At 41.6% G+C, this 27,128-nt stretch overlaps 2 protein-coding genes across 4 annotated transcripts in view; one reads left to right on the top strand and one right to left on the bottom strand.

Moving 5' to 3' along the window:
- The first annotated feature begins 765 nt into the window (after positions 1 to 765).
- Positions 766 to 8,866, top strand: smarca5 (SWI/SNF related, matrix associated, actin dependent regulator of chromatin, subfamily a, member 5). 2 transcript variants are annotated; one of them, XM_022738128.1, is made up of 24 exons: positions 766 to 1,042; positions 2,255 to 2,371; positions 2,462 to 2,628; positions 2,724 to 2,824; positions 2,932 to 3,032; positions 3,158 to 3,337; positions 3,718 to 3,873; positions 3,989 to 4,120; positions 4,307 to 4,375; positions 4,473 to 4,582; positions 4,703 to 4,929; positions 5,114 to 5,235; positions 5,347 to 5,499; positions 5,617 to 5,749; positions 6,018 to 6,166; positions 6,310 to 6,432; positions 6,535 to 6,642; positions 6,782 to 6,895; positions 6,984 to 7,106; positions 7,224 to 7,356; positions 7,459 to 7,577; positions 7,758 to 7,970; positions 8,070 to 8,180; positions 8,401 to 8,866. In XM_022738128.1, exons 1-24 carry the CDS (start codon positions 971 to 973, stop codon positions 8,464 to 8,466), a joined length of 3,099 nt encoding a protein of 1,032 aa, XP_022593849.1. In that variant the 5' UTR covers positions 766 to 970; the 3' UTR covers positions 8,467 to 8,866. The 2 variants fall into 2 exon arrangements, with proteins under 2 accessions (XP_022593849.1, XP_022593847.1); XM_022738126.1 differs by having other exon boundaries at positions 2,715 to 2,824.
- A 31-nt stretch (positions 8,867 to 8,897) lies between these two features.
- The window catches only part of frem3 (FRAS1 related extracellular matrix 3), a 32,993-nt gene continuing 14,762 nt past the window's right edge, over positions 8,898 to 27,128 (bottom strand). Inside the window, exons 3-24 of one of the 2 annotated variants that reach the window (XM_022738125.1) lie at positions 22,818 to 22,964; positions 21,618 to 21,848; positions 21,368 to 21,493; positions 20,782 to 21,033; positions 17,517 to 17,666; positions 17,219 to 17,428; positions 16,264 to 16,461; positions 16,013 to 16,177; positions 15,313 to 15,495; positions 15,066 to 15,196; positions 13,959 to 14,117; positions 13,488 to 13,791; positions 13,265 to 13,396; positions 12,818 to 13,149; positions 12,401 to 12,599; positions 12,212 to 12,319; positions 11,763 to 11,890; positions 11,513 to 11,647; positions 11,101 to 11,227; positions 10,800 to 10,987; positions 10,559 to 10,705; positions 8,898 to 10,473 (exon numbers count right to left, since the gene is read on the bottom strand). In XM_022738125.1, coding sequence (XP_022593846.1) covers positions 9,907 to 10,473; positions 10,559 to 10,705; positions 10,800 to 10,987; positions 11,101 to 11,227; positions 11,513 to 11,647; positions 11,763 to 11,890; positions 12,212 to 12,319; positions 12,401 to 12,599; positions 12,818 to 13,149; positions 13,265 to 13,396; positions 13,488 to 13,791; positions 13,959 to 14,117; positions 15,066 to 15,196; positions 15,313 to 15,495; positions 16,013 to 16,177; positions 16,264 to 16,461; positions 17,219 to 17,428; positions 17,517 to 17,666; positions 20,782 to 21,033; positions 21,368 to 21,493; positions 21,618 to 21,848; positions 22,818 to 22,964 — 4,319 coding nt within the window. In that variant the 3' untranslated portion in view covers positions 8,898 to 9,906. The remainder of the gene's footprint in view (positions 10,474 to 10,558; positions 10,706 to 10,799; positions 10,988 to 11,100; positions 11,228 to 11,512; positions 11,648 to 11,762; positions 11,891 to 12,211; positions 12,320 to 12,400; positions 12,600 to 12,817; positions 13,150 to 13,264; positions 13,397 to 13,487; positions 13,792 to 13,958; positions 14,118 to 15,065; positions 15,197 to 15,312; positions 15,496 to 16,012; positions 16,178 to 16,263; positions 16,462 to 17,218; positions 17,429 to 17,516; positions 17,667 to 20,781; positions 21,034 to 21,367; positions 21,494 to 21,617; positions 21,849 to 22,817; positions 22,965 to 27,128) is intronic. The other variant, XM_022738124.1, reaches the window with a different exon arrangement.

The following is a 27,128-nucleotide window of genomic DNA, read 5'->3' as shown; positions in this document are numbered from 1 at the left end:
TAACCAAAGTGCTTTACAGAGGGATCTTATTATGCAATTTGATTAATGATTACAGCCAAACAAAAACATAGGAATTGTCAAATAAAAACACAGACATATATAGGAAGATAGCAAGTAAAAATGTAAGTAAAATAATATAAGCATAGAACATCTGGATAAAATAACATAAACAGCATTGCACTAACAACAAATAAAATACAATCAATTAAAAGATCAAATTTGATCAGGAAAGGAGACACAATTTAAAAAAAAAAAAATACAATTTGAATGTCAATGTTCATTTTTAAGACAGCTTATTAAATGAAGCACAGTGTGGAACTTATAACCAGGGGAGACAGGTATTGAGATACTAAAGAAAACATCTTTCCTGGAAAAATAATTTTGTCATTATGGATGACCAACTGGTGAGCAGGTGTTTCAATGCTGGTTTCACAGAAGGTGTCAATATACTTTTAGCATTTAAGAGGAACTGATTTTCTGTTTCTTCATTATCATCCCAGTATGAGACTACTGTAGGAACAGTGACAATATCATGTTGAAAAAGAACTTTAATCTTCTTCTTCAAGGATCAGAAGAAGGAACGACAGTAAAATGAACATTAATGTCTTTCAACAACATAACAGCTTCGAGGGAATTAATTTAATCAAAAACAAGGAAGAAGTCTGTGTTGTTGTAACGGATGAATGAAAACATTTCCAACAGTCTCTGAAGGCACCATCGCCAAGTCTCGCGATACAGTGCGCACACCGGGTAACGTTAGCGTCGTGTAAACGCGGGTGCCCGAGAAAAAACCTTGCTAGCGCGGATGTGTTCTCTGTGACCAACCGGTGTGTCTTTCATTAAAAACAAGAGGGTAGTTGGCATTTATCGTGACAAAGTTCGGGAAATCTTCAACTGCTGGTACACGGGATCACATTAGGCACCTGATAACGGACGGTATATCTGGATTGAAGAGGAAATTCGATTAAAAATGTCCGAAAGCGCAAACTGCGTGGAACAGCGGGAAGAGCAAACTGAACTTGAAGAAGCCGGAGGAGCGGAGGTAAGATGGTTTAAAATGAGCATTGTCTCCTTTGAACACCGCGTACATTTCTTACAAACCTGTCGCATACGTCCATAACTTTGACCCCCAGTCGTCTCTTAACTACGGGTTTCTCGAGTTCAGTTGTGTGAAACTTTCTCTTTGTCAAATCTAATGCGGGTTGTTTTAGCTAGTTAGCTAGCCGCGGCGGTGCTATCATTAGCTCTCGACAGTAGCAGCTATGTCCTGGAGACTCGGGACTGAAGCTAACGTTACAGCACGGAACAGCAACCAGGCTAACCCGTTTCATAAGCGCTTATAGTACTACCCTAGCCCCGCTAGCTACCCATTGATCATGGCGTTAAAAATCACGGAGTTCTTTTTGTTTACCTCCGAGCGAGGTTTTCCCGGTGAGTTGTTCGTAACTGCGATGTGGCTTTTGGGAAGCCTCGTGAAGACTAGTAAAGAGCAGCACCCCGCTCAGCTGTCCCATCTGCGTCTTTGTTTTCAGGGGGGACAGTGCAATGGCTGTTGTTACTGAAGAGGGATGCTACTGAAGTGTTGCCTGTCTGCAACTTGGCTGTTGTTGTTTTTGGTGCCGGGTTTTTTACTAAGATGTAGTAATAATAATAATGATAGTAATGGATGATATCTAGAGAAAAAGCAGGATTTCATTTATCTTTGCAGGTCAAACGTTTAGACAAGGCAAACATTACTGATTCAGCTCAGACATATACTAAACAGCATAGTATAAATTCTAGCATATTATAAATAAGTGACTTTAATGAAGCTCGAAGACAACACTGAGTATGTTATCTACTAAACAAATATGATGCATGAAAAACAAAATTGAAGGTACTAAATACTGTAAACACCAACATAAAAAATAACTATAAAGTGTATTAAGAGTAAAATAGAGACATATATGTTGTATAGAATACATGTAAACAAGCACCTTTTGCACTACTATTGGGTGGTGCTTAAAGTGTCTGCATAAAACATTAAAATTAGTATTGACTGGACTTACTACAATAATGGCATCTAAAACTGTGTGTGTGTCTCATAATGCAAAGACATTAGCGCAAAAGCCAAACAACTGCTGAGCATGATTCACACTCGGTGGACACTTCTCAGGAAGGGTAAAGCACAGAGCTGGTCTTCCATAACAGATTTTTTTCCAGCAACAGCAGGCAGGAAAAAAAATTCAGAGAATAAATGAAACTTTCTGTTCAGGAGAAGTCTGACTCTTCAGATGCTGGAAAAGAGTCCTCCTCAGATGCTGGACAAGATGCATCCTCCTCCTCCTCATCCAAAACTAAAGATTCTGCTCCAGGTTATGAGGAGAAAGTGGTAAGGACACTGTATCTTGCATTGCATGGCACAACTCTCTGTTTTTGAGTAAATAAGTTAAAAAGTTTTTCGTCCTGTGTATGTGTGTAGCAAACTGACCGGACCAACAGATTTGAGTACCTGTTGAAGCAAACAGAGCTGTTTGCTCATTTCATCCAACCAGCCGCACAGAAGACCCCCACCTCCCCCTTGAAGATGAAACCAGGACGTCCTCGCATCAAGAAAGATGAGAAACAAAACCTGCTGTCTGCTGGAGAGTGAGTACAAAATCACACAATACAGACTAATGAGATTTCATTAAGTCTGCTCCCTTTATGATGATGACATATTGTATAATTTCTTGGTCTGACAGTAATCGCCATCGCCGCACAGAGCAAGAGGAGGACGAAGAGCTTCTGAACGAAAGCACCAAGACTACTAATGTCTGCGCTCGCTTTGATGAATCTCCCTCCTGTAAGCAGTAACCTGTTTTTATTTAAGCTTGAGTGGAAGGACCCTCTAGCACGTACATTTAGAAAATGCAGAAGTGATATTTATTTGTTTTCCTGTCTCTCATCTAGATGTCAAAACAGGAAAAATGAGGGACTATCAGATCCGTGGCCTGAACTGGCTCATTTCTTTGTACGAAAATGGCATCAATGGGATCCTCGCTGATGAAATGGTCAGTACTTTCTCACAGTCAGAATTGTTACCTCTACATGTGGATATGTATGCCAGTTGTTTTTATTTTGTATGTTTATGTATTTTTCTGCCTCTCTTACACAAACTCTGTTTGCTGTTTTTAAGGGTTTGGGAAAGACTCTCCAAACTATTGCCCTGCTGGGTTATATGAAGCACTACAGAAACATCCCTGGTCCCCACATGGTGCTGGTGCCCAAGTCCACTCTGTACAACTGGATGAATGAGTTCAAGCGATGGGTGCCTTCTCTTCGTGCAGTCTGCCTGATCGGAGACAGAGATGAGAGGGTAGGCTTCGTCAAAATGTTGTGATTCTCTGGAAAGCAAGATTTAATTGTGAGTTTTTATGTGTAGTATACATTACAAATGTATTTTTACTCAGTATGTGTCAAGGTGAGAAAGAAGAGTGAGAAGATGCTATAGATGTCAACAGCATGCACAAGATTCTCTTTGAGGCACTTAAATCTGTCACTGAGTGCTATAGCTAACTTTAGCTTCACCAACGAAAAGTAACTCAATCACTCACTCTTATTTGGAAGTGATAATTATCTATCCAAAACTGTACTTATGATTTGCGAGGCTAATGTGCAGAAGCCGCTGTGTGTAAATCTATGTAAGTATCACAGGTTACAAAACGAAATGCTTAACATTTTTTACTTCATCCTCAGACTGCCCTGATCAGAGATGTGCTGCTGCCAGGAGAGTGGGACGTGTGTGTCACATCCTACGAGATGCTCATCATTGAAAAGGCCGTGTTCAAGAAATTCAACTGGAGATACCTGGTTATTGATGAGGCCCACAGGATCAAGAATGAGAAATCCAAGGTCAAACAGCCACTGAAATAAAATTATTGTTTACATGCATTACAACCACCATGTTTGACATATAATGTTGCAAGATAGTCCAGAAAAGCTTAAGTTGCTCTTTGTTTTCCCGTAGCTTTCAGAAATTGTGCGAGAATTCAAGACCACCAATCGTTTACTGTTGACTGGAACGCCCCTGCAAAACAACCTCCATGAGCTGTGGGCTCTGCTCAACTTCCTGCTGCCTGACGTCTTTAACTCCTCAGAGGTGAGAATTCACAAGAAATGCACAAGATCAAGAGAGAATATTACTCGGATATATTGGCTCTCTGCTTTGAACTGAAAACATAACCTCCTTAGTTCCAGCTGTTTATTTAACAGAGAGGTGTTTTTCCTTTCTGATACTAATTTAATCTTCTTTTTTTCTTTTTTTTTTTTTTTTTTTCCCCCTAAGGACTTTGACTCCTGGTTTGACACAAACAACTGCTTGGGTGACCAGAAGTTGGTTGAACGTCTTCACACTGTACGTATTGAATGTTCTTGATGGCATTTTGATATTAAATTATTCTTATTTAGATTAAAACACTCTTTTGACCTGCCTTTCTTTTCCCTTGGTGTAGGTTCTGCGTCCTTTCTTGCTCCGTCGTATAAAAGCTGATGTGGAAAAGACTCTGCTCCCTAAAAAAGAGATCAAGATGTATGTCGGCCTGAGCAAGATGCAGCGAGAGTGGTAAGCATCCTCAGTTGAGCTTTACTTGCTTAAAATTAGTCCTAAACGCCTTTTTTCTGCACATGGATACTGACATTAAATAGTTGGACAGAATTATATAATACTGACTCAACCCATCAGGTACACAAAGATTCTGATGAAGGACATTGACATTCTGAACTCGGCGGGTAAGATGGACAAGATGCGTCTGCTGAACGTTCTCATGCAGCTCAGGAAATGCTGCAACCACCCGTACCTGTTCGACGGAGCCGAGCCAGGTCCACCCTACACAACTGACCTCCACCTGGTGGTCAACAGTGGCAAGATTGCGGTGCTGGACAAGTTGCTACCCAAGATGAAGGCGCAGGGTATGTAGATCATCACTGGACTCTATAGGGTCTTTTTTTAGTCTTTCATTCATTGAGATTGTCTCCTTTGTTGAATCAAAAGTTTCAGTGTATATTCTTTGCATCAGTTGAGACTTCAAGCGTATCCAGGGGTAATTAAGATATTCTATGCATTTAATTGACAGCCACTATCCGTTCCTCCCAGGTTCCCGTGTGCTCATCTTCAGTCAGATGACCAGGATGCTGGACATCTTGGAGGACTACTGCATGTGGAGGAACTATGGATACTGTCGCCTGGATGGTCAGACGCCTCACGAGGAAAGACAGGTGAGATGGTTACTTCTCAAACTGTATAAGCAGACAGGATTTATGAAAGAAAACTATTAATTCAGCGTAATAAGACACACTTTAGTTTAATGTTTCTTTCTGTGTTTTCAGATCTCTATCAATGCATACAATGAGCCCAACAGCTCTAAGTTCATCTTCATGTTGAGCACCAGAGCTGGTGGGCTGGGTATCAACCTGGCTACAGCTGATGTTGTCATCCTCTACGACTCAGACTGGAACCCTCAAGTCGACCTGCAGGCCATGGTTAGTGCTCTGAAGCCGTGATCTCCCCGCTCCTTATGCAGTAGTAAAGGGATGGTTACTTGAACACTCTTCGTTTCAGAAGCAAGAAACATGACTAGTTTAATCTTTTCATTTCAGGACCGAGCTCACAGGATTGGTCAGCAGAAGCAGGTGCGCGTGTTTCGTTTCATCACCGAAAACACCGTGGAGGAGAGGATTGTAGAGAGGGCCGAGATGAAACTGCGCCTGGACTCCATTGTCATCCAGCAAGGTAATTCTTCTCACCTGTTGAGCTTTGTTTTAAGTCAGCCTAGCTGTAAAAGCATGTGTAGTATCCTTGTGTGCTGTTGCTGTTTTGGAGGGAAAGAACAGTTTGTACCTACTTTAATTGAAAGAAACTGATTTGATTAAGATTCAAAATGATGATCAAGAATTAGCAGCCACAGGTCACATTGTAGTACAGAATGGAAGACAGTGAATGTTTTAATGTATATGATAAATAAAATAAGATAGGAGTTTTCCTTGTTTTTGTTTAACAGGAAGACTTGTGGATCCAAGCGCAAACAAGCTGGGAAAGGACGAGATGCTGTCCATCATCCGCCATGGTGCCACACATGTGTTTGCTTCCAAAGAGAGTGAGATCACAGATGATGACATTGATGAAATCCTGGAGAGAGGTGAAAAGAAGGTGAGTTTGGATGCATGAGATAAAATCAATGAATGGCGATACTTTAGATCAGCTATTCCTAATAAATGAGTATAAATTATAAAATAATAAAAAAGATAAAAGAATATTGCCATAAAATTCACACTGATCTTGTCATTTTCTAGACTATGGAGATGAAGGAGAAGATGTCTTCCCTGGGTGAAAGCTCTCTGAGAAACTTCACCATGGATACAGAGAACAGCAGCGTGTACACGTTTGAAGGAGAGGACTACAGAGAGAAGAAAAAGGTAGAGAGACTAACAGTGTCAGTATTTGGTTTGTAATTGCCTCATTCCAGCTACATGACCCTTAGAAGCTTTACCTTGTTCCCCTCTTCTGTCTTCATTCAGGTCATTACCAACTGGATCGAGCCACCCAAGAGGGAAAGGAAAGCCAATTATGCTGTGGATGCCTACTTCAGAGAAGCCCTGCGAGTCAGTGAGCCCAAAGCACCCAAGGTATGGCCGAGTCAGTCAAAAAAACGCCCCCAGGATAACACAGATTAATGCAACCGAATGTGTAACTACAATGTTCTTATGATGGATGGCATGTTAACCTGTTTGTGGCATGACGTGTCTATTTGACTCCATTACCCAGGCTCCTCGTCCTCCCAAGCAACCAAATGTGCAGGACTTCCAGTTCTTCCCTCCGCGTCTCTTTGAGCTTCTAGAAAAGGAAATTCTTTTCTATAGGAAGACCATAGGCTACAAGGTACAAAGATATTTTTCAGACGAAAGTGAGATTGTTATTAATGTCATTAGAAATGTCTCTAAGTCTGTCTGTGGCTTTGTCTTTTTAGGTTCCCCGTAATCCGGACATGCCAAACTCAGCTCAGGTGCAGAAAGAGGAACAGGCTAAGATTGATGAGGCCGAGGCGCTCGCAGAGGAAGAACTGGAGGAGAAGGAGAACTTGCTGCAACAGGTATGGATTATTCTCACTCTATACTGTCAATTTATGGCTGAAATGCTGCAAATCCAAATTTTTTTTTTTCCTGGATTTCTATTGTGCATATTTTGATCAACTGTACCTTCATTGCAGGGATTTACCATTTGGAACAAACGCGACTTCAACCAGTTCATCAAAGCTAATGAGAAGTGGGGAAGAGATGATATTGAGAACATTGCCAGAGAAGTGGAGGGAAAAACTCCAGAAGAAGTCATGGAATATTCTGGTAATGATTCACTTTTCTTTTTCTCCTTTATCCAAAAAACAAACCCAAACTTTGGCCTTGCTTACATACTTTGTGATTTAATGTTTGTGTTCATTCTTGCAGCTGTATTTTGGGAGCGCTGCAATGAGCTGCAGGATATCGAGAAGATCATGGCCCAGATAGAGAGAGGAGAAGCCAGGATTCAGAGAAGGATAAGCATCAAGAAAGCACTTGACTCAAAGGTATCTGACTGTCAGACATTTGGCTTTTGATTCTTGGTTTAAACTGCCTAATTAGCTTCAGCTCATTAAATACTTTAACTTTAAATCTTGCTCTGATTCCTTAATTGTCTCTTCATCACATTATCATCTGTTCCTGATTAATTAACGGTCCCACAATGTGTTTCTCATCTCGTTGCTCAGATTGGTCGCTACAAGGCTCCCTTCCATCAGCTTCGCATCTCCTACGGCACCAACAAAGGCAAGAACTACACAGAGGAAGAGGACCGCTTCCTCATCTGTATGCTCCACAAGCTTGGCTTCGACAAGGAGAGCGTGTACGACGAGCTGCGTCAGTGCATCCGTAACTCGCCTCAGTTCCGCTTCGACTGGTTCCTCAAATCCAGGACTGCCATGGTGAATTTTGGCTTTTTTGCACCTTTTCTTGTTTTTTTTCCACGACGTTTTTAAGATGTTGCTTTATGATTAAAGTGATTTGTGATTTTTGTTAAATAGGAGCTCCAGAGGCGATGTAATACCCTGATTACGCTGATAGAGAGAGAGAACATGGAGCTGGAGGAGAGGGAGAAGGCAGAGAAAAAGAAACGAGGCCCAAAGACTGGCTCGGTGAGTTAGGAATCCATTCTCATATTATAATGCGTCTGTCAATGCTACTAAAATTGTTTAAATTCAAAATAATTTTTGTCTAGAGCTGGGTATTTTGTCCAAGCACAAGCAGATGAACCTTGCCAAAATAACATTCATAATAAAACTTCGACGTGCATTCTAAAATTGGATACTAAATTCCAGCTCATAAATCTTTCCATATCATTTTCTCCTTTCCCAGGCTCAGAAACGAAAGTCGGAGGGAACCCCAGATGGTCGTGGACGCAGGAAAAAGCTCAAGTTGTGAAGCTGTTCATGATCCACAATATCAGAATTCAAGAGCAGCAGCCAGCTCCGGTACCATTGGTTCTAGTGTCTGTGTTTGTTTTGCAGGCTGTGATAATGTACTGTGTAAAACTCCCTGATGGACTGATCTGGTTGTATTAGGTTTTAGGAAGTGCTCTCCTCTACAAGCCTGCCTTTGTTGTCACTGACCTAAACACTGCAGCTGTGCTGGTTTAGTTTTTGTTTGCTAGTCCTTTTTTACTAGTACTTAATTGAAATAAATGTATTTATGCCTGTTGTACTACATTCCATTGCTTGAAACAATATGTACCCCTTTTTTAAGAAAGCATTTGTTCTTCCTATGTGAAGTAGAAAGTGTCTTTTTGAACGTCACAAATAAACGTCCCCTTTTTTTAAAAAAAAATGTGTGCACTCTGTTAAATTAAGACACTGTTTCAAAAAAGGACATTTATATTTGGCAGATGAAGTGTACAAACATCCAAACTCTTGAAATTGAAACAAATTAATAAGCCACAAAAGTCTCACAGTTGGCACATTAAAATATACTATCACCTGTAGAAGAATATTTAGAATTTTGATACTGCACTTTTTTTTTTTCAGAATCTGTTTGACAAACTAGAACGACGCATAGTTCATAATTTTTCAAGTTTCATCAGGTTGTAATACCTTTTTTCATAGTCCTGCATTGATATGTACACAGATTGTTTTGCATCTGATTTCATCCATATTAACCTGAAAAATATTAAAAAAGAAAAAAAAGTAATTCTGCATTCTCAAGACAAATGACGACATTTACAATCCCTTTCAGTGACACCATAGTGGTACTGGTAATTCAGCAGTGGGCAAGTATACTGCAGGCTTTTTAAAGCACAACAGAAAAATACCAATAAAAATCATCTATCACATTATCATTCATTAAGGTCAGCTTCAACTAACATTCAGTCCATTTTGTGCTACTCTCCACAAAACAAAATAATGAACAGTGAATCACGGTAATAAAAAACGTAATTATCTTTAAAAGGAGGAACATAGGAAATTATTTCATGAAGTTTTAAAATGGTTGCCTTTTACTTGGTAAATAATTGCATTTTCTGATTTTCATGCATTTGCAAACATTGGATAAATGGATATTTTACAACTTGGCACCCAATGAAGCAGGTGAATATTTTAGGGGCCTCTACATACATCCATGATTCAGAATAGGCTGCAAAAAAGAAGAACCTATTGTACATTACAGCAAGAACTAACCATCATCAGAGATCAGTAAGCCTCAGAAAACTGGTGAATTCTCTGCATGTGGGCCTTAAGCACTGACTTGTGCTGTCCACAGGTTGTTCTGGGCTTCAGTGCTACAAGAGTTGGGCATTGAAGGCACAATGGTGGAGGAGACTATCAGTCTTTTTAGTAGGGGGCAGATGTTTGAGGTGGAGGCAGTCCATATCTAGACCTCAGAGCTGTCTGAACTGCTCCACATGCCCGCTGGACCTTGGCTGTAGCCACTGTAGGCAGTAGAGGAGGAAGTGGTGTAAGGAGGGAACTGGGTGTTCTTTTCCCTCTTCTTGCGCCGCAGCAGCAGAATGACGACGGTGGCGATGAGGCAGATGAGGAGGATCAGACCTGCAAGGCCCACTAACATGGGCAGGGTGGAACTGTCAGCCGGCTGTCTGCCAGAACTCTCCAGCAGGGGGCGGTCCAGGAGAGGGTCACGGTTAGGGGACCAGGGTTGGCGCTGGCTGACCACCATGCGGTCTGCTCGGTCCAGAGCGATGTGCTGGATGTTGGTGCCTCTGTTGTTTTCGATACCGATGTCCTGGGTCAGAGTGGGGCCAGAGAAGACAGGGGCAGCACGGCGGTGGCGAGTGGCCATGTTAGAGATCTGGGGCTGCTCAACAGAGGATACACTGTGATGGAGGTACTCCAAACTGCGCTTGCCAATGTTGCGGTTGGCGTTTTCTCTGGAGCGGACAGTGTAGATAGTGTGGATGAACCATTCTCGACCAGCAGCCACCTGGAGAAGAAAGATATTTGAGCTCATTCCCTGTTTGTTTATGTATTTATGCAATACATGAATATACTCTAATATGTATCAAGACCTGGAAAAGTGGAGATGAAGACAGTGTGAAGCCATCTGATCCTGGTTGTCTGACCAAAGGCAGGGCTCCAGCTGTGTCTTGGGCCAGTGTGGCCTTAAAAGCAACATCACCAAATGCTGAAGCTTGAGTCTCTGGCTGGGCCTTGTCCTGCAGAACCACACACACAGAAATCTGACATGAGATCTACTTCCTTTCGCTTCAATACATACTACACTGAACAGTAATGTGTTTTACGTCTTACCAGGATCTTGAATCTGTAAAGCAGAGATGGAGCGTCTGCCAGGCATCCATACTCCTTGTTAGTGGGGTTGTATTTGGGAACATAGCCATCTGCTCCTGTGCAGAGGAATACTTTCTCAATGCTGCAGGAGAAGGAGTCCCCCAGGTTCTGGACTGGGTCCACCATCACACGTCCATAGATCATGGAGCCTGAAGCAAAGGATGGATGAATAGTAAAGGGAACTGCAACATGGGATTCATATAAGGTCATTGACCTCAGCTGCAATGTCACTTAAAACCACTAGATGGCAGTGTTGTAGTACCGTCTGAAAAAGCAGCATCAGTCCCCTCTCCAAAGCCCATGGAGCCATCTGACAACCACAACTCCTTCTTGGACAGCAGGAACATCTGAGTATTGAGGCTGAACTCAGCTGCCACTGGGTCACTCACCTGGAGCACAGAAGAAGGGTTAACATGCACAGAACAGATGGCAAAAAGTGTCCATCTTAACAAGTGATTTTGTAGTAAATGTATTTGTTAACACTGAAAATATGCCATTACGGTCAAGATAAGCTTTCCTTGATAAATGTAATAAACAGCCCTAGAAACAATAAAAGCATATTGATCTTATTTTAAAGTTTAAATGATTGTTAATATGGCCTTTTTGCAAGTGTTCTTACTATTGTGAAAGAAATGAGTAATGCTAAGGCATTTTGTCAGGATATCCAGGCTAACCTGCTGGAAGCGAATGTCCATGTCAAAGGTAAGAGGTTCTCTTGGGTGGCAGACAGGAGGGATGCTGAACTCCCCATTGGGGGAGGCAATGCAGGGGCTGAGCTTCACTGTGTAGGTCCCAGAGTAGTCGCGCACCTACATGTCACACACAGACACACACACACAGGAACAATGTCAGTACTTTGTATTAAGTTTGTGAATTCTTTACTGCAGCAGGAAAGGTTTCATAGCATTTTCCCTATTAACTCACAGCAAAGTCTGAGACAAAACTCCACTGCTGCATGGGCTGGTTGTATGTAGGCTCAGTCCTGACCAGGGCGAGCGTGAACGTCAGCCCAGGGTGGTCGGCACACATCACCATGGATGACACGCTGGTTCCTGAAAACAAAATAAATCTTGAAAGCTGCATTTTGTCCAAACTGAAACTAGCGATGCTGTCCACCTTCTTATTTATAGAGTGACCTTTTTGTATTGTTTGTGCCACTTGCTTCCTAAGAGTAAACGCTGCAGGGTGATTTTGACATTTGCTGAAATGACCTCTGGCACTTTCACACAGGAAGGACCCCTAATGTGGAACTCCACAAATAGAGAAGATGTGGGCCACAGGGTAATCCAATAGGAGGCTGCTTGTATAGAATGACCACACAGGATAGGTTGTGGGTGTGTGTGTCTGTCTGCATCTGGGCACTACTCTCTTACCTGGATGAGACATAACAAACTGTCCCCTGAAGCGAGCCTCGGTCTTGAAGTTGACAACCAGACGGCCCTCCTCATTTATACGCATGCTGGTGGGATACATGGCTCCTATGACAACAGAGAATAAAGTTTCACAGTACTTAGCAAATGAACGCTATGTCAGCACCAACAGGAAGCAGCATTGGTCCTAGAATGTACCTTGTAGCTCAGCTTCAGGAGGGCTGCCAATGCCGTCCTGCCACAGAATAGCTGTATCATACACAAAGGTGAGTTTGAGCTCCGACTGCAGGTCAAAGTGCTGCCAGCCTCCCACAGCCACAGGAGAGTGGAAGACGTAGGACACAAACAGTGGTACACGCAAGGTGACATAGGACTGGACGAGGTTCAGCACCTAAATGAGCAGGAAACCAGATGTTGTTGAGGAAATTGTAGGATGTTCATACTCCAACAGAGGAGGTAAAATAAAAGCGGATGGTGCAACCCAACTAATAAGCTTTAATAATTTCCTCCATTTTTGATTCTCACTGTCAAGACAATTCTCTATTGGCAAAGCTCACTAAAGTTGAACACCACTGATCTCATGGATTCCATCCTTTATGTATTTCCTACCTGTCCGTCGGTGCCTATGGAGCCTCCACAGTCATTCAGCAGCTCAGACATGTCGTAGTAGCTGGTGAACTCCCAGAGGCAGGCCTCTAAGTTGAGGTTCCTGTAAAAGCGCAGGGAGTTGGCTGAACGCATAATGGGACTATACTGGTAGGGTGAAGTCTCGCCAATGATTTCTGGGTTCTTTGTTGCATCAGTGATGAAGCCATAGCCGGTTTGGATCTCATTGAAGTCCAGTAAGTTGGAGCAGCGGTGGTTGCCCACACGTGTGCCGTCTGGGCTCAGGGTAAGCTCAAAGTTGGACATAGGTCTTGTGGAGATCACTGGTAACATGCCTGTCAAGAGGGGAAAGCTTGTTCTTATCACACAATATAAGGATTTATAATATATTATTTATAATAAATAATAATGATCATACATCAAAAGCTGTAAAAAAGATTTACTACTCACCATCCATGTGAGGCATGTTGACAGTCAGTTTGATTAGGTTGGGGAAGTCTGGGTCATCTGGGCCTGTGTAACGGATCTTAGCAGAGAAAGGTTCAGCTCCAACAGTACCTGCGATACGAGGCTGACACATACCTGTAAACAGTTAAAGTCACATAAACCAATTAGCTCCATACCAAGCATAAATCTGCACAAGTCACCCAATTCTCTTGTGCCTTCCACTCACCCTCCTCCTTGCTGATCACAACGATGGGACTGGACAGCTCCAGGCCCGCATCTCCATTGGCATTGAATGCTCTTGCTGCACACTGAACCCTGGAGCCGGCTTGGAAGTAGATTGAATCTAAGGTGATGGACTTTGTGTTGGTGAAGAAAGTGTTAGTGTCCACCTCCCTCATGGGGCTGGTCACTCCATCTGACCCGGTGGGAGCGCTGACCAGCCAACGGTACTGGGTGAGGGTGTCGTTAATGTTTTCCATAGAGCAGATGGACCCAGTTTTATCAAAGTCGTGGTACTTCGGGTTGCAGGCCTGCCAGAGAGGGCAAATCAGATACTGAATGAAAATATCTTTCCACTTTAAATTGCTTAAAAATACTGCCAATACCTTCTAAATGACAATCAGACCTGAAACAGACAAATGATTGGATTGGTTGGTAAAGCTCGAAAGCAGTGTGGAAAAACTAGGATCCCACTCACCGTCACACACACAACAGGGTATCCATTGGGTGGGTGGGGCTTGTCTTTGGTCTTGGCAGTGTCGTCATACATGAGCAGGGAAACCACCTGGGGTACTGCAGGGAAGGTAACGTCTGCCACACTGTCCATCTCCTCAATGTACACAATGGCCTTGTTCATCTAGCAAGAAGAAGAAGGAAGGCACCGTTAGCTGGTTGTCAACTTTAAAAACTGACCAACATTTAAAATGAATCTCGTTATGTAAATTCATTCATTAGCTCTTCCTGTGAGGTTACGTTTTTGCTCCTGTCCAATTCTTTGAATGCCTTGGTTCAAGACACATCTATAACTATAACATCCTCTTCAGTAATCCCTTAACACATTGCATTGATATACTGTACCATTGTTTTGAGATTGGCAGCCATTACATTAATGCCATAACTTTTCAGGGCATTATGATACAGGCCATTAATGTTATTATTATTACATTATTGTAAAGCTAAATCTACATGCAATATATACTCTGCACAATCCTGCAAAATTTGATGATATTTCACATATACTGTACACTGCATATGTGGTGCTGCAGCAACACGATCAATTTGCAAAGCTGTAACTCTTCTGGTTCAGATAAAGATGAAACACTTAGAAACATTTTCTGTTATTATAATAACTAGTTATGAGGAATCTGCAGCCTTGGTGATGGGATGCTCTCTCTGAGCACTTTCTCTGTCGATTGGTCATTCTTTCAGCCACAGTAAAAGCACGAAACAGTTTAGTCAGAGGTAACCTATTACTGTCACGTGAACAGTACATGCCTGATGCGGAGTATATGGGTAGAATGCGACAGTTCTGTTTATAGGTTCGTCTACTGCTTGGCTTTGCTGGGACATTCCCCTCAGCATCTCATTCCACACGGAAAAGCTTTTTATAAGACTCTGTGGTTCAGGCGTGCTGACAGCAATGCCAGCTGCTGCCTGGCTATTTTAACACAGGCTGACATGACAGGGCGCATGCTCACGTGTGTAGATATGAAGTACTGTACGTGTGCACACACAGGACCTTCAACTGGTTTATATTTGATTGTGTGTGTGTCTGCTTGTGTGTGTTTTGTGGCCTTCGTCTCACCTGTATTTCAGCTACCATGTTGTCGTCAGGCTTCATGTGTACAGTGAAGGCCTCTCTCATCTCTCTCTGACCGTCATATAGGATCTCAATCTCCACAGAGTGTTCCTTCTCGCCCTCCTTGAACTCAACATCTTAGAAACCCCAGACAATGAAGTGAGGAACAATCAAAAACATACAAATCTCAGACATAAATTTGTATCAGGAGGCATCATCCAAGGTACTGTATCACTTCAAACCAGGTACTTACCCTCTGACAGCGGGTTGTAGTCTTCTCCAGAGGTTGCAGAGCCATCTTTGGTGTGCACTCTCACCACCGAGACCTTTGAGGCGTCTCCAGTACGCAGGATAGGAATCTTCACTATTGCCACATCTCCTTTGACCTGGGGTTCACGAACACTGTACTTGATCTCAGAGAAACGGATGATGGGCTCTGGAACAGGAAACAAAGTGAACTCATGAACAAAAACACCATCAATATTATGCAAATCAGGACACTTTCACTTTTAAACCGAACAGAAGAACAGAATAAATAACAAAACAAAGTGGTTTGCTTGCTTCTGGGAATATGAAAATATGGTAAAGTAACAGAGAGTTTCCTGTTGTTCCTTGTTCTCAGATGCAATAAAATATCTCAACTTAGTCAGATTCCTCAGTTTCTATGATGCACAGATCCAGTATCCTGCCTGACATTTTTAGCCTACTTGGTGTAAAGACACGCTCTACTTACTGGTTCAGCTGAAGCAGTTATGATGAAGTGCTTTGCTCAAGAGAACCTCAGCATTAGTTCTTAAAAAGAGGTGAGAGCAATTTAATCTTCCCATCCACATAAGTGAAACCCTTTGCTGTTATTTATATGTTATTGCTCTAACACGTTTTAATGAATTTCGGTTCATTTAAATATGTTACAGTTTCGTAAAATAATTTTTTAATGCTGATTAAGCACTTACTGTCTTTCTCATCTGTGACTGTGACCACTGCTTCCTTCTGCTCCCCGATAGAGGCTCCGTATGGAGACTTGCTCTTTGGAGTCCCCAGGACTAAGCGGAACTCCTCGTCTTCTTCATGGACAGAGTCGTCCATCAGGTTGACCACACACTGCTTTTCAGACTCACCTACAGAAGGAATTTTAACAGACTTAGTTAAGTGCTGCAGGATATAATGGAACAGACAGATTAACATGGAGAAAGGTATGTCTCACCTGGCAGGAAGGTGATGACTGATGCATCAGTGTTGGGCCTCTCACTGTAGTCCATCATGACCTGAGCAGACCCCTGGCGAGTGTAACAGCGCACTGTGGACCTGAGGCTGATGTCTCCACTACGGTACACTGTGGCTTTAAACTCACCATCAGACTCTTCCACCTTGTAGCTGCCGTCCTTAAACTGAACCTTTGGCACTGTAAGGAAAGGAATTGGCATGTTGAGAGAGTCTCATTGAATTTGAGTGAAGCTGGTGATGGTAGCACTTTATGTCAGTTACACTCCTCTACATTTAACCTGTGTAAGCACCTGTATATAAACAATCACACATACTGTAGCACACCACAGTGTTATTGTAATCAGATATGAGGACATTTCAAAGTGTGTAATAATGTATTTGTCGACAAATATAACTGCTATTAATCATCCTGCATGGATTACACAGCATAACTCACTGGTATTTGTAATGAAGTGTCACCTGTGAATGATTATGAAGTGAATAAATGTTTCAATTTAAGTCAATATGTAAATGTCTTGGTGTTTGTTATCTATAAATGTAAAGTGCTAATTACTGTATGTAAAAAAATATGTATATGCGATATATGTGATCTTACAACTACATAATAGTGTATTATAATGACCATCTATTAAATTGTTTATATACTGCTAATGAATGCTAAATGCTAAATGCTATATATATATATATATATATATATATATATATATATATATATATATATATATATATATATATATATATATATATATATATATATATATATATATATATATATATATATATATATATATATATATATATATATATATATATATATATATATATATATATATATATATATATATATATATATATATATATATATATATATATATATATATATATTAAGCATACCATAAATATATGTATGTTTAGTTTCTCTATTTGACACTCACAGTCAGTGACGGTATCATTGATGGTGATGGTGGTCTTGCTTGGTTCTCCTAAGACAGCATTCATGGGCATCCGCAATACAAGGTCAAAGGTCTCAGGCCCCTCTAGCTCTGGCTGACCCAGATCGTCCAGGATGGTCACTCTAAATGTCTGCATCGTCACTCCGGGAGCAAAGTCTAGATTGCGACTGATGCCAACATAGTCTAGTCCGGCTGCCAGATGCAGAGGAAGCCATGAATCAACACTGCAAAGCAAAATGATGACTGAGTGCTGGTGATTTTGTCAAACTGCTGATCTTACCTTCTGCAGAGACGGGATCACTCTTCCTGGAGCGGACGGTGACAGTGGCTGTCTTGGACAGATCAGTTCCTGTCCTCCAAACCTTCACCTCAACGTAGCCTGAACTCTCATCCACAACATACTCAGGTTCCTCAAAGTACAAGGAGGGCTCTGTGGGATTTGGGAAATATAGAAAAGTACAATGGGTTTGTCAACAAAGGGACAGAGCAACATAAACTGTCAGTCGACCCTGGACATTTACATATTTGTGAGTCATTTCGGAGTATCGTTCGACTATATATCTTGTGGCTTTGTGATCAGGTTCAGCAACAGACTGACAAGAATAGCTGAGCAAACTCCCTCATTTTTGACTCAGCACGGGAAGAGAGCTGTCATCCCTCTTATCCTGTCCTCCTTCCACCTTCCTCCTTCCACCTTCCTCCCCATTTATCTAAATCCAGACAGCTCTGTCTGAACTCAACGCCAAAGGGTTGAAGCTACACCTGAAGAATGAAAGGTCTGTGCTTGTGTGTGCACACAGAATGATGCATGAGTGAAGGGATGTTCTGATGATAGAGCAGCTGATAAGCACAATGGAGAGGTGAGGTGGCAGAGACAGAGAAGCAAGGCAACATTCCACTTTGCAGAGGGAGAGGGCAAGAATTCAGACCCCTGGAACACACTGTCAATTCATCTCTCTTCACTATGGCATAAAGCTGGTTTTCATCACAGTCTGTCCAGTCAGTGCTCTTAAAGATCAACTGATAGAGGTGGAGATTTGGGCCTTCAGCTTTTCTGGGTTATATACAAAAGCAAAGAGAAAGAGAAGGTAGAGACAGAGAAATTTGCAGTGTAAATTACAGTACCAATCTCAAATAAAGGGCTTGTGAATAGAAACTTTGGGTGTTATTAATGCTTTCTAGACAAGAAAAAAATCCCTTTGCTTTAGATCATAATGCAGGATTACATCTTGGTAATCTATTGATAAATGCTCAGGGATTCTGTCTTTCTAATTCATCATGTCTGCATCTTCTATAAATGGATATTTGCAATAATTCACCCTGATGAAGTTGAAAGTATGGGGTAAGCATGGGATCTATTGCATAAATTGGCACCCCCAGAGGTGTCCACATCAGGGCCTTTTAACTAATTTCATCAATCAAAGCATTAGTAAATGATACATTAACCACTACTAAAGACATTAGTTATAATAAAATTACACAGGGTGCCTTAGTAGCAAGTGGTGCCTAAATTACTTCACTTGGTGCCAGGGAGATAATCCAGAAGGTCAAAACTCAACTTACTGTTGAAGTATTGAGAACAACATTATTAATGAAGTGGGGCTACCAATATGTATGATTTTAATTAGGAAATAACACATCTTTCCTATTACAACTGGAAAGTTTAAATCATAAGCAATACAACGCACCCTTGGTTAATAACTTGGTTTTGCTGCTACAGCCTTTTCTTGGTCCATATTGACCAGTCAATTATAGTGGTAATATTAGCAAGTATTCGCAAACTTTAGATAGTTAATGTCTATCTCGTGTGCCGTTAGTGGGTCCTTTTGCTGACTTCATGACTCATCTTTACTTGTGGCGTTGTTATATCAAATTATTTTTAGCATTATCCTCTAAGTGTCACTTAGGGCAGCAATGGCCATTGTTCAGCAAAAGTTACATAGGCTTTCTGTATAAATTATGCCTGAAAAACATTAATCTTATACATTAATCTTAAACATCTAAAACAACTAACACGGGAAGGGGGATGTCTGCACCGTAGATCACATGAAGCCATGAATGACCAATTGAATATAGACATATTTCATTTTGTCTATTTAAATGTTCTTTGAAAGTGTTGTTTGATGACCATGATGAAGCCCATATGCCAAGTTTTCACAATAAAGTTGCCCTCACTTATTGGTGCTTGAGTAGCATTGGCAGATCTTGGGTTTATTTAGAAGTTGACTGATACTGCAACAAAAAACTGATGCTGTGAAGGGTTTCTGGCTCACTTTCAATGCCTTTCACCCTCCAAGCTCCAGCTATTTCGTACCAGAGGGGTTGTATGGGGAACAGAGTGCCAACATGGCAACCTTAAAGATCAGTGGAAGGAAGAGCCAGACAAATACTGTAACAATAGAGGCTTGATGCTGGCGAGAGTCCAAACCACAAGTTTACTCAGACAGGCAGATGGTTTTACACACACACACACACACACACACACACACACACACACACACACACACACACACACACACACACACAGATTTATGGTGGGGTGTTACTTCAGGACCCACCAAGATGTGGAACCACAATAGAGGTTTACACTGAGGCGTCCTCTCTTGTCTCTTCACATGTCTGGGAATGCATGCTGATTATTTATACATGAACTGTGATTGTACTTCTGTTACAAATTGCATGGGAGGGATGCTTGTTCTGTGAGCAGGTCTGTCACTACAAGGCAAGGCAAGTGCAGGAAATTAGCATTGGTGAAAGGTGGGAGAGACAGACAGGAAATGTGAGGAAGACAAAATGAGTCTGGTATTACTGGTTGCAGAAGAAAGACAAGAAGGACCTCTAGGATGTTAAGAATTTGAAGGGCTACAGTTTGTCAAGTTTGTTAAGACAATGACAAATTTGTGATTTATAACTTTAAAAAGCTGCATTCTTTCTCAAGCTGACAATGGAAATGCAGCCAGTCCAATATCTTTTGCACAAAAAGGCAGAATTGCTCTGAAAACCATCAAACAGAGGAGCAGAGTAAAAACATGCCAGTCATTTGGATTCCTTGCACAATAGTCCCTCTCTCTCCACCACCTGCCTTTTGGTCCCTGCAGACAAAGGGATGCCCTGTGTTTCCCCCTGAGCTCCTCTGAATGCCAATTAGGACGGGGGTCGCTCGAGGAACACAGCGAGGTTTAAAGTCCTTTTATCTGTCAGACAGGCAGATGTAGCATAACATCCACCGTGGCTGCCTTTCTCCGTCTCGACACCTGTCTATTGTTGTCTTGTTTCAAACCCTCAGTCAGACAGACGGAGTGTGGTGGATGAATGAAGCAGAGTATGTAAACAGAGAACTTACCTTTTCAGGCATGGAAAAGGTAATGGACCTTAAAATACTGTAAAGCCATTGAGGCAAGTACAGTATCCAGTGCTTTTGTTTTGGCAACTGTGGTTATGGTGCTGTCTGTGCACCTTTGGTGGGTTAATGGCTACCACGACCCTCTGTAGCACTGTAACTAGACTACAACACATGATGCCATGATCTCTAAAGTTCCACTCACCATCATCGCTGTCTGCCAAGATGGTGACTTTGGTGCTTGGGAAGTTGGCACCCACTTGGCCGCCCATGGGCATGCTGAGGCTGACATTGAAGGTCTCTTCCTCCTCATACAGGGAGTCATCAATGATAATGATGCGACAGAGTTTCTCACGCTCATCCTTATCAAAACGCAGAACACTGGTGTGGTCCTCAGGCCGAGTGATGTAATCAGAGTAGGACAATACAGTGCTGGGTATGGTGCCAGTGGCCGTAGCTGAGGAATTATGGGAACAGAGAGAGGATATCGGATGAAAGGTAACTGTTCCTTGGAGGGATACTGAGTCATTAAAACAGCAGGTAAACTGTATTAGTAACTATTAAAATGGCAAAAGCCCAATAAAGACTATAAAGTACAATTAAACTGTTACAAACATGGAAACACAGGAAAAGTAGCTTTCTACATTTGCTAAGTTAACTACTGTATATTTACAGTAATTATCCTTAATGGAAGCTGCACTGTTTGATCTCAGAATTTCTGATGTGTGATACTTATTTCGTCCCAATTGCCATTTGGCCCATTTGGCTGTTTTTGTGCCAATTCTTCTCACCTTGTTGAGTGTAACAAACAACCATGAGTTCCTGGCTGGCATCTCCTGAGCGCCGTACTGGCACTAACAGCTCTCCAATATCCTCCTCAATCTTGAACTCTGCTTGAGGAATGAACACTGTCGATTCTGTTTCAGAAGAGAAAGAATGAAGATCAGTACTGATGTGTAAATTCACTCATTAATACAACATATTCAAGACTATTCAAGTCAATTTTTTTGGCTTTTTTTAACTGAAATATCAAATTCTTACCATCTCCGGGATCCACAATCTCCACTGTTGCAATGTCTGGAAACTCCAGCACTGCCATGACTGGGTCCGACAGTTGTATCTCAAAGGTCTCTGAGGTCTCAAACTCCTGGTCTGTGAAGATCTTCACCCTCCAGGTAGCGGTGGTCTGGCCAGGGTTGAATTGGACCTGTTTCTGGGCTTTACCACGGAAGTCCTTATCTTTCTCGGCTGTGCCATCCTTAGTGGCAATACCTGAGGGAGAGGGATGTACACGTTTTGAGACACAAGGTAAAGGAAGATGTAAGTGCTGATTTAAGTAGCTGTGAGATCTCTTACAGTACAGTTTTCTGGCCTGTGCTGACAATGTAATAGCAGCTAGCAGATTCTATATGTTGTCTGAAACCACAAAATCACATGTGTTTTGTGGTTGTATTTTGTAGATTCGGTTTCATACTGGGTTAAAATCAGTATCTGCCATGTTTATATGTATTGCCTTGTTTGCTCCTTTGCATGCCCCTTGTGTCTTCAAAGACAGAGAGGCAACATATGTTGTTATAAATCTGCAGCATGCAAGTGTCAGTGATAAACATGTTGACATTTCCATGTGACCTTTTCTCGAAAAGATCATATGTGCTCTCAATCAAACCTCTCTCACAGACAAGAGAGGAAAGGGAGCACCAGTAAAACAAGAAGACAAAAGATTTCCACAGTTTAGGACAAGACTAGGTTGTTGATTTGTAAGTTTTCTTTGGTTTAACTGTGGGAATAAACTGACGACACCCTGCAGCCTTGAAGGAGTCTGCACATAAGTGGGTTATATTGACGTTTTATAGCAGGAGTGGCCTTTGAAATGACACATAAATTACATGATGCAGTCTCAGGGAACAGTAAAAGGGGCGATAATTCTTTGTAAAATTGTCAGTTTAATAAGGGCATGTTATCTAGTACCACCACCCTTCATATCAATTTATTAGTGACACAAATGCTACAGAAAGTCCAGCTCTGTTGGAAAACAGAGCTGGACAGATATAATAATTATATTTCTCTGACTTTAGCTAAAGTCACTGCAAATAATCCATAAATATATACAACATACAAATATAGTAGTTAGTCATTGAATTCTAAAATATAAAGTCAATTTATTCAATCCAATGACAAGAAACTCTATTTCAAAGTTGACGTATCAGGACAGATGTTTAAAAAATGACAGTCAACACTTACTGACGAAGGAGGTTTCCCCGAGGTAGCCTCTGCGTTTCAGAGTCACCTCCAGGAATTTGGCGTCCTCATCTACCAAGTAGTATTCCCTCTCCAGGGATATCCAGGCCCAGTTGAGCCGGAAAGGCTGAGGCTTTAGTTTGTTTCCACCTAAAGAGAGAGAGAGAGAGAAAAAAAAAGCTTATGCCTCAGTACTTAATTTGAAAGACCTCCTCAACTGCACAGTACAATAAGGAAACAATCTGTTTTGTTCATATTAGGAGCCAGTGAGGCATATAAACCGCAATCTGCTTCGGGCTAAAGGATAAAAGGAATCAGAGGGCCATTTTAATTTTGGAAGGGAAACATGATAACTTAATACCAGGGCTTCCCTAAACCTCACTTCACAGGGCTTCAAGAAGAGTTGCTTTGCTTCTTATTTCCCCTGATTCTCATCCTCCTCTGCCTAACACTCTCTCATATTGTCAACCCTCAATAGAGCATGTACAAACATGAACATACTGTACATCGTCTGATTATAGAAAAATTGTCAGTTTATCTAATGAGCTGGCCTCTTGTGAATCAGCTTCACCCCATCATGTCCGTGCTCTGTTGCTCTCCCACTCTGACAAGGTAAAGTTTAAGTGTGAGCAGCAGTGAGGCTTCTTTTTGCCCCGTCAGTGACCTCAAAGGGTGACTGCCAAGACATACTTCTGGTTTTACATTATTCCCCTTTCTTAAACTAATACCACCTTATCTTACCACAGTTATATTCACAGTATTGGTCCTGAATCAATTCATGTTGACGTAAAACACTTAATGACCTTCATTTGGTTCCTCTTTATTATCTGTGAGAGGCCATGCTCTTATAACACACATCTGAACAAAACACTCGAAATGAATCATCCAAAGCTCAGAGTCACCTGCCACTGATCAACAACTATAGGCCCAATCTTGTCCTTAATCCACACTATCTCATGACTCAAGTAATCCCTCAAACTGTCAGCTCAGTTTTGCTCATGGACTTGATTCTGACTGCTTCAGAGATATTTAAGATTATAGGTTCTGCTGCATAACGTGAATGTTTTTTTAACAACAGTGGTGAGACGCCCTTATGTCTTATCCTTCAGAGAGACGAGCTTGGTGACCTGTGACTTCAGAGATGTGAAATGGGTCAGGATCAATGGACTCTTTGAATCAGGGAGGTTAGAGAGCCTAGTCTCTCTTTAGTCTTGCACGGCTGGTCACACTGACAGCGGCCCTGTTGACCTAAGTCTGTTAAGGACACTTAGAGGAGTGAGGGAACCTCACTGGTTCAGAGGATGCAGTCAGCAGGCTGGTTAAAAATAAAAATGTGTTATTTGGTGTGATATATGTCTCGGAAATGATAGAACACAAAGGAGGACATAGGAGCATGAATAAAACTATGTACAGAGATACTGGCAAGGAGCTTCTGCCTGTCCACACAATAAACCAGCATTGAACTCAGTTTTGCCTCAGTGAAGAAGAAAGAGGCTGCAGTCTTTATGCTATGTGAGTAGGGAGAATGAAAACAGTGTGTGTGTGTGTGTGTGTGTGTGTGTGATGATAGAACACAAAGGAGGACATAGGAGCATGAATAAAACTATGTACAGAGATACTGGCAAGGAGCTTCTGCCTGTCCACACAATAAACCAGCATTGAACTCAGTTTTGCCTCAGTGAAGAAGAAAGAGGCTGCAGTCTTTATGCTATGTGAGTAGGGAGAATGAAAACAGTGTGTGTGTGTGTGTGTGTGTGTGTGTGTGTGTACGCACGCACGCACGCAACCACACACACACACACACAACACACACACACACACACACACACACACACACAACACACACACACACACACACACACACACACACACACACACACACACTGTTTTTCATTCTCCTACCACATAGCATAAAGACTGCAGCCTTCTTTCTTCTTCACTGAGGCAAAACTGAGTTCAATGCTGGTTTATTGTGTGGGACAGGGCAGAAGCTCCTTGCCAGTATCTCTGTACATAGTTTTATTCATGCTCCTATGTCTCCTTTGTGTTCTATCATTTCCGAGACATATATCACACCAAATAACACATTTTTATTTTTTTAACCAGCCTGCTGACTGCATCCTCTGAAACCAGTGAGGTTCCCTCACTCCTCTAAGTGTTCCTTAACAGACTTAGGTCAACAGGCCGCTGTCAGTGTGACCAGCTTGCAAGACTAAAGAGAGACTAGGCTCTCTAACCTCCCTGATTCAAAGAGTCCATTGATCCTGACCCATTTCACATCTCTGAAGTCACAGGTCACCAAGCTCTCTCTCTGAAGCGATAAGAACATAAGGGCGTCTCACCACTGTTGTTAAAAAAACATTCACGTTATGCAGCAGAACCTATAATCTTAAATATCTCTGAAGCAGTCAGAATAAGTCCATGAGCAAAACTGAGCTGACAGTTTGAGGATTACTTGAGTCATGAGATTAGTGTGGATTAAGGACAAGATTGGGCCTATAGTTGTTGATCAGTGCAGGTGACTCTGAGCTTTGGATGATTCATATCGAGTGTTTGTTCAATGTGTGTTATAAGAGCATGGCCTCTCACAATAGATAAAAGAGGAACCAAATGAAGTCATTAAGTGTTTTACGTCAACATGAATTGATTCAGGACCAATACTGTGAATATAACTGTGGTAAGATAAGGTGTATTAGTTTAAGAAAGGGGGATAATGTAAAACCAATAGTATTGTCTTGGCAGTCACCCTTTGAGGTCACTGACCGAGGGCAAAAGAAGCCTCACTGCTGCTCACACTTAAACTTTACTCTTGTCAGAGTGGGGAGCAACAGAGCACGGACATGATGGGGTTGAAGCTGATTCACAAGAGGCCAGTCATTAGATAAAACTGACCAATCTTTCTATAATCAGACGATGTACAGTATGTTCATGTCTGTTACATGCTCTATTGAGGGTTGACAATATGAGAGATGTGGTAGTAGGCAGAGGAGGATGAGAATCAGGGGAAATAAGAGCAAAGCAATCTTCTTGAAGCCCTGTGAAGTGAGGTTTAGGAAGCCCTGGTATTAAGTTATCATGTTTCCCTTCCAAATTAAAATGGCCCTCTGATTCCTTTTATCCTTTAGCCCGAGAGCAGATTCGGTTTATATGCCTCACTGGCTCCTAATATGAACAAAACAGATTGTTTCCTTATTTACTGGTGCAGGTTGAGGGAGGTTCTTTTCAAATTAAAGTACTGAGGCAATAAGCTTTTTTTTTCTCTGTCTCTCTCTCTCTTTTAGGTGGAAACAAACTAAAGCCTCCAGCCTTTCCGGCTCAACTGGGCCTGATATCCCTGGAGAGGAATACTCTTGTAGATGAGGACGCCAAATTCCTGGAGGTGACTCTGAAACGCAGAGGCTGCCTCGGGGAAATCCTCCCTTCGTCAGTAAGTGTTGACTGTTCATTTTTAAACATCTGTCCTGATACGTCAACTTTGAAATAGAGTTTCTTGTCATTGGATTGAATAAATTGACGTTTATATTTTAGTATTCAATGATAAACTACTATATTGTATGTTGTATATATATTATTGGATTTATTTGCTCAGTGACTTTTAGCTAAAGTCAGAGAATATAATTATTATAATCCTGTCCAGCTCTCTGTCTTTCTCCAACAGAGCTGGACTCTTCTATGTAGCATTTTGTGTCACTAATAATTGATATGAAGGGTGGTGTCGTACTAGATAACATGCCCTTATTAAAACTGACAATTTACAAAGAATTATCGCCCCTTTACTGTTCCCTGAGACTGCTATCATGTAATTTATGTGTCATTTCAAAGGCCACTCCTGCTATAAAACGTCAAATATAACCCACTTATGTGCAGACTCCTTCAAGGCGTGCAGCGGTTGCTGTCGTCAGTTTATTCCCACAGTTAAACCAAAGAAAACTTACAAATCAACAACCTAGTCTTGTCCTAAACTGTGGAATCTTTTGTTTCTTGTTTTACTGGTGCTCCATTTCCTCTCTTGTCTGTGAGAGAGGTTTGATTGAGAGCGACACATATGATCTTTCGAGAAAAGGTCACATGTGAAATGTCAACATGTTTATTCACTACACACTTGCAATGCTGCAGATTATTATACAACATATGTTGCGCTCTCTGTCTTTGAAGACACCAAGGGGCATGCAAAGGAGCAAACAAGGCAATACATATAAACATGGCAGATACTGATTTGTAACCCAGTATGAAACCGAATCTAACAAAATACAACCACAAAACACATGTGATTTTGTGGTTTCAGACAACATATAAGAATCTGTGAGCTGCTGA

The sequence above is a fragment of the Seriola dumerili genome, unplaced genomic scaffold (assembly GCF_002260705.1).
Source record: "Seriola dumerili isolate Sdu_G_001 unplaced genomic scaffold, Sdu_1.0 BDQW01000035.1, whole genome shotgun sequence".
In the NCBI taxonomy this organism is placed as follows: Eukaryota; Metazoa; Chordata; class Actinopteri; order Carangiformes; family Carangidae; genus Seriola; species Seriola dumerili.
This window is presented reverse-complemented; position numbering and strand designations above follow the sequence as displayed.

Excerpts from the sequence above, each read along its gene's own strand:
- smarca5 (XM_022738126.1), top strand. The coding sequence starts at position 971 with ATGTCCGAAAGCGCAAACTGCGTGGAACAGCGGGAAGAGCAAACTGAA. Across the intron at positions 5,236-5,346 it reads CGCCTCACGAGGAAAGACAG|ATCTCTATCAATGCATACAA; the intron begins GTGAGATGGTTA and ends CTGTGTTTTCAG. Across the intron at positions 5,500-5,616 it reads AAGTCGACCTGCAGGCCATG|GACCGAGCTCACAGGATTGG; the intron begins GTTAGTGCTCTG and ends TTTTCATTTCAG.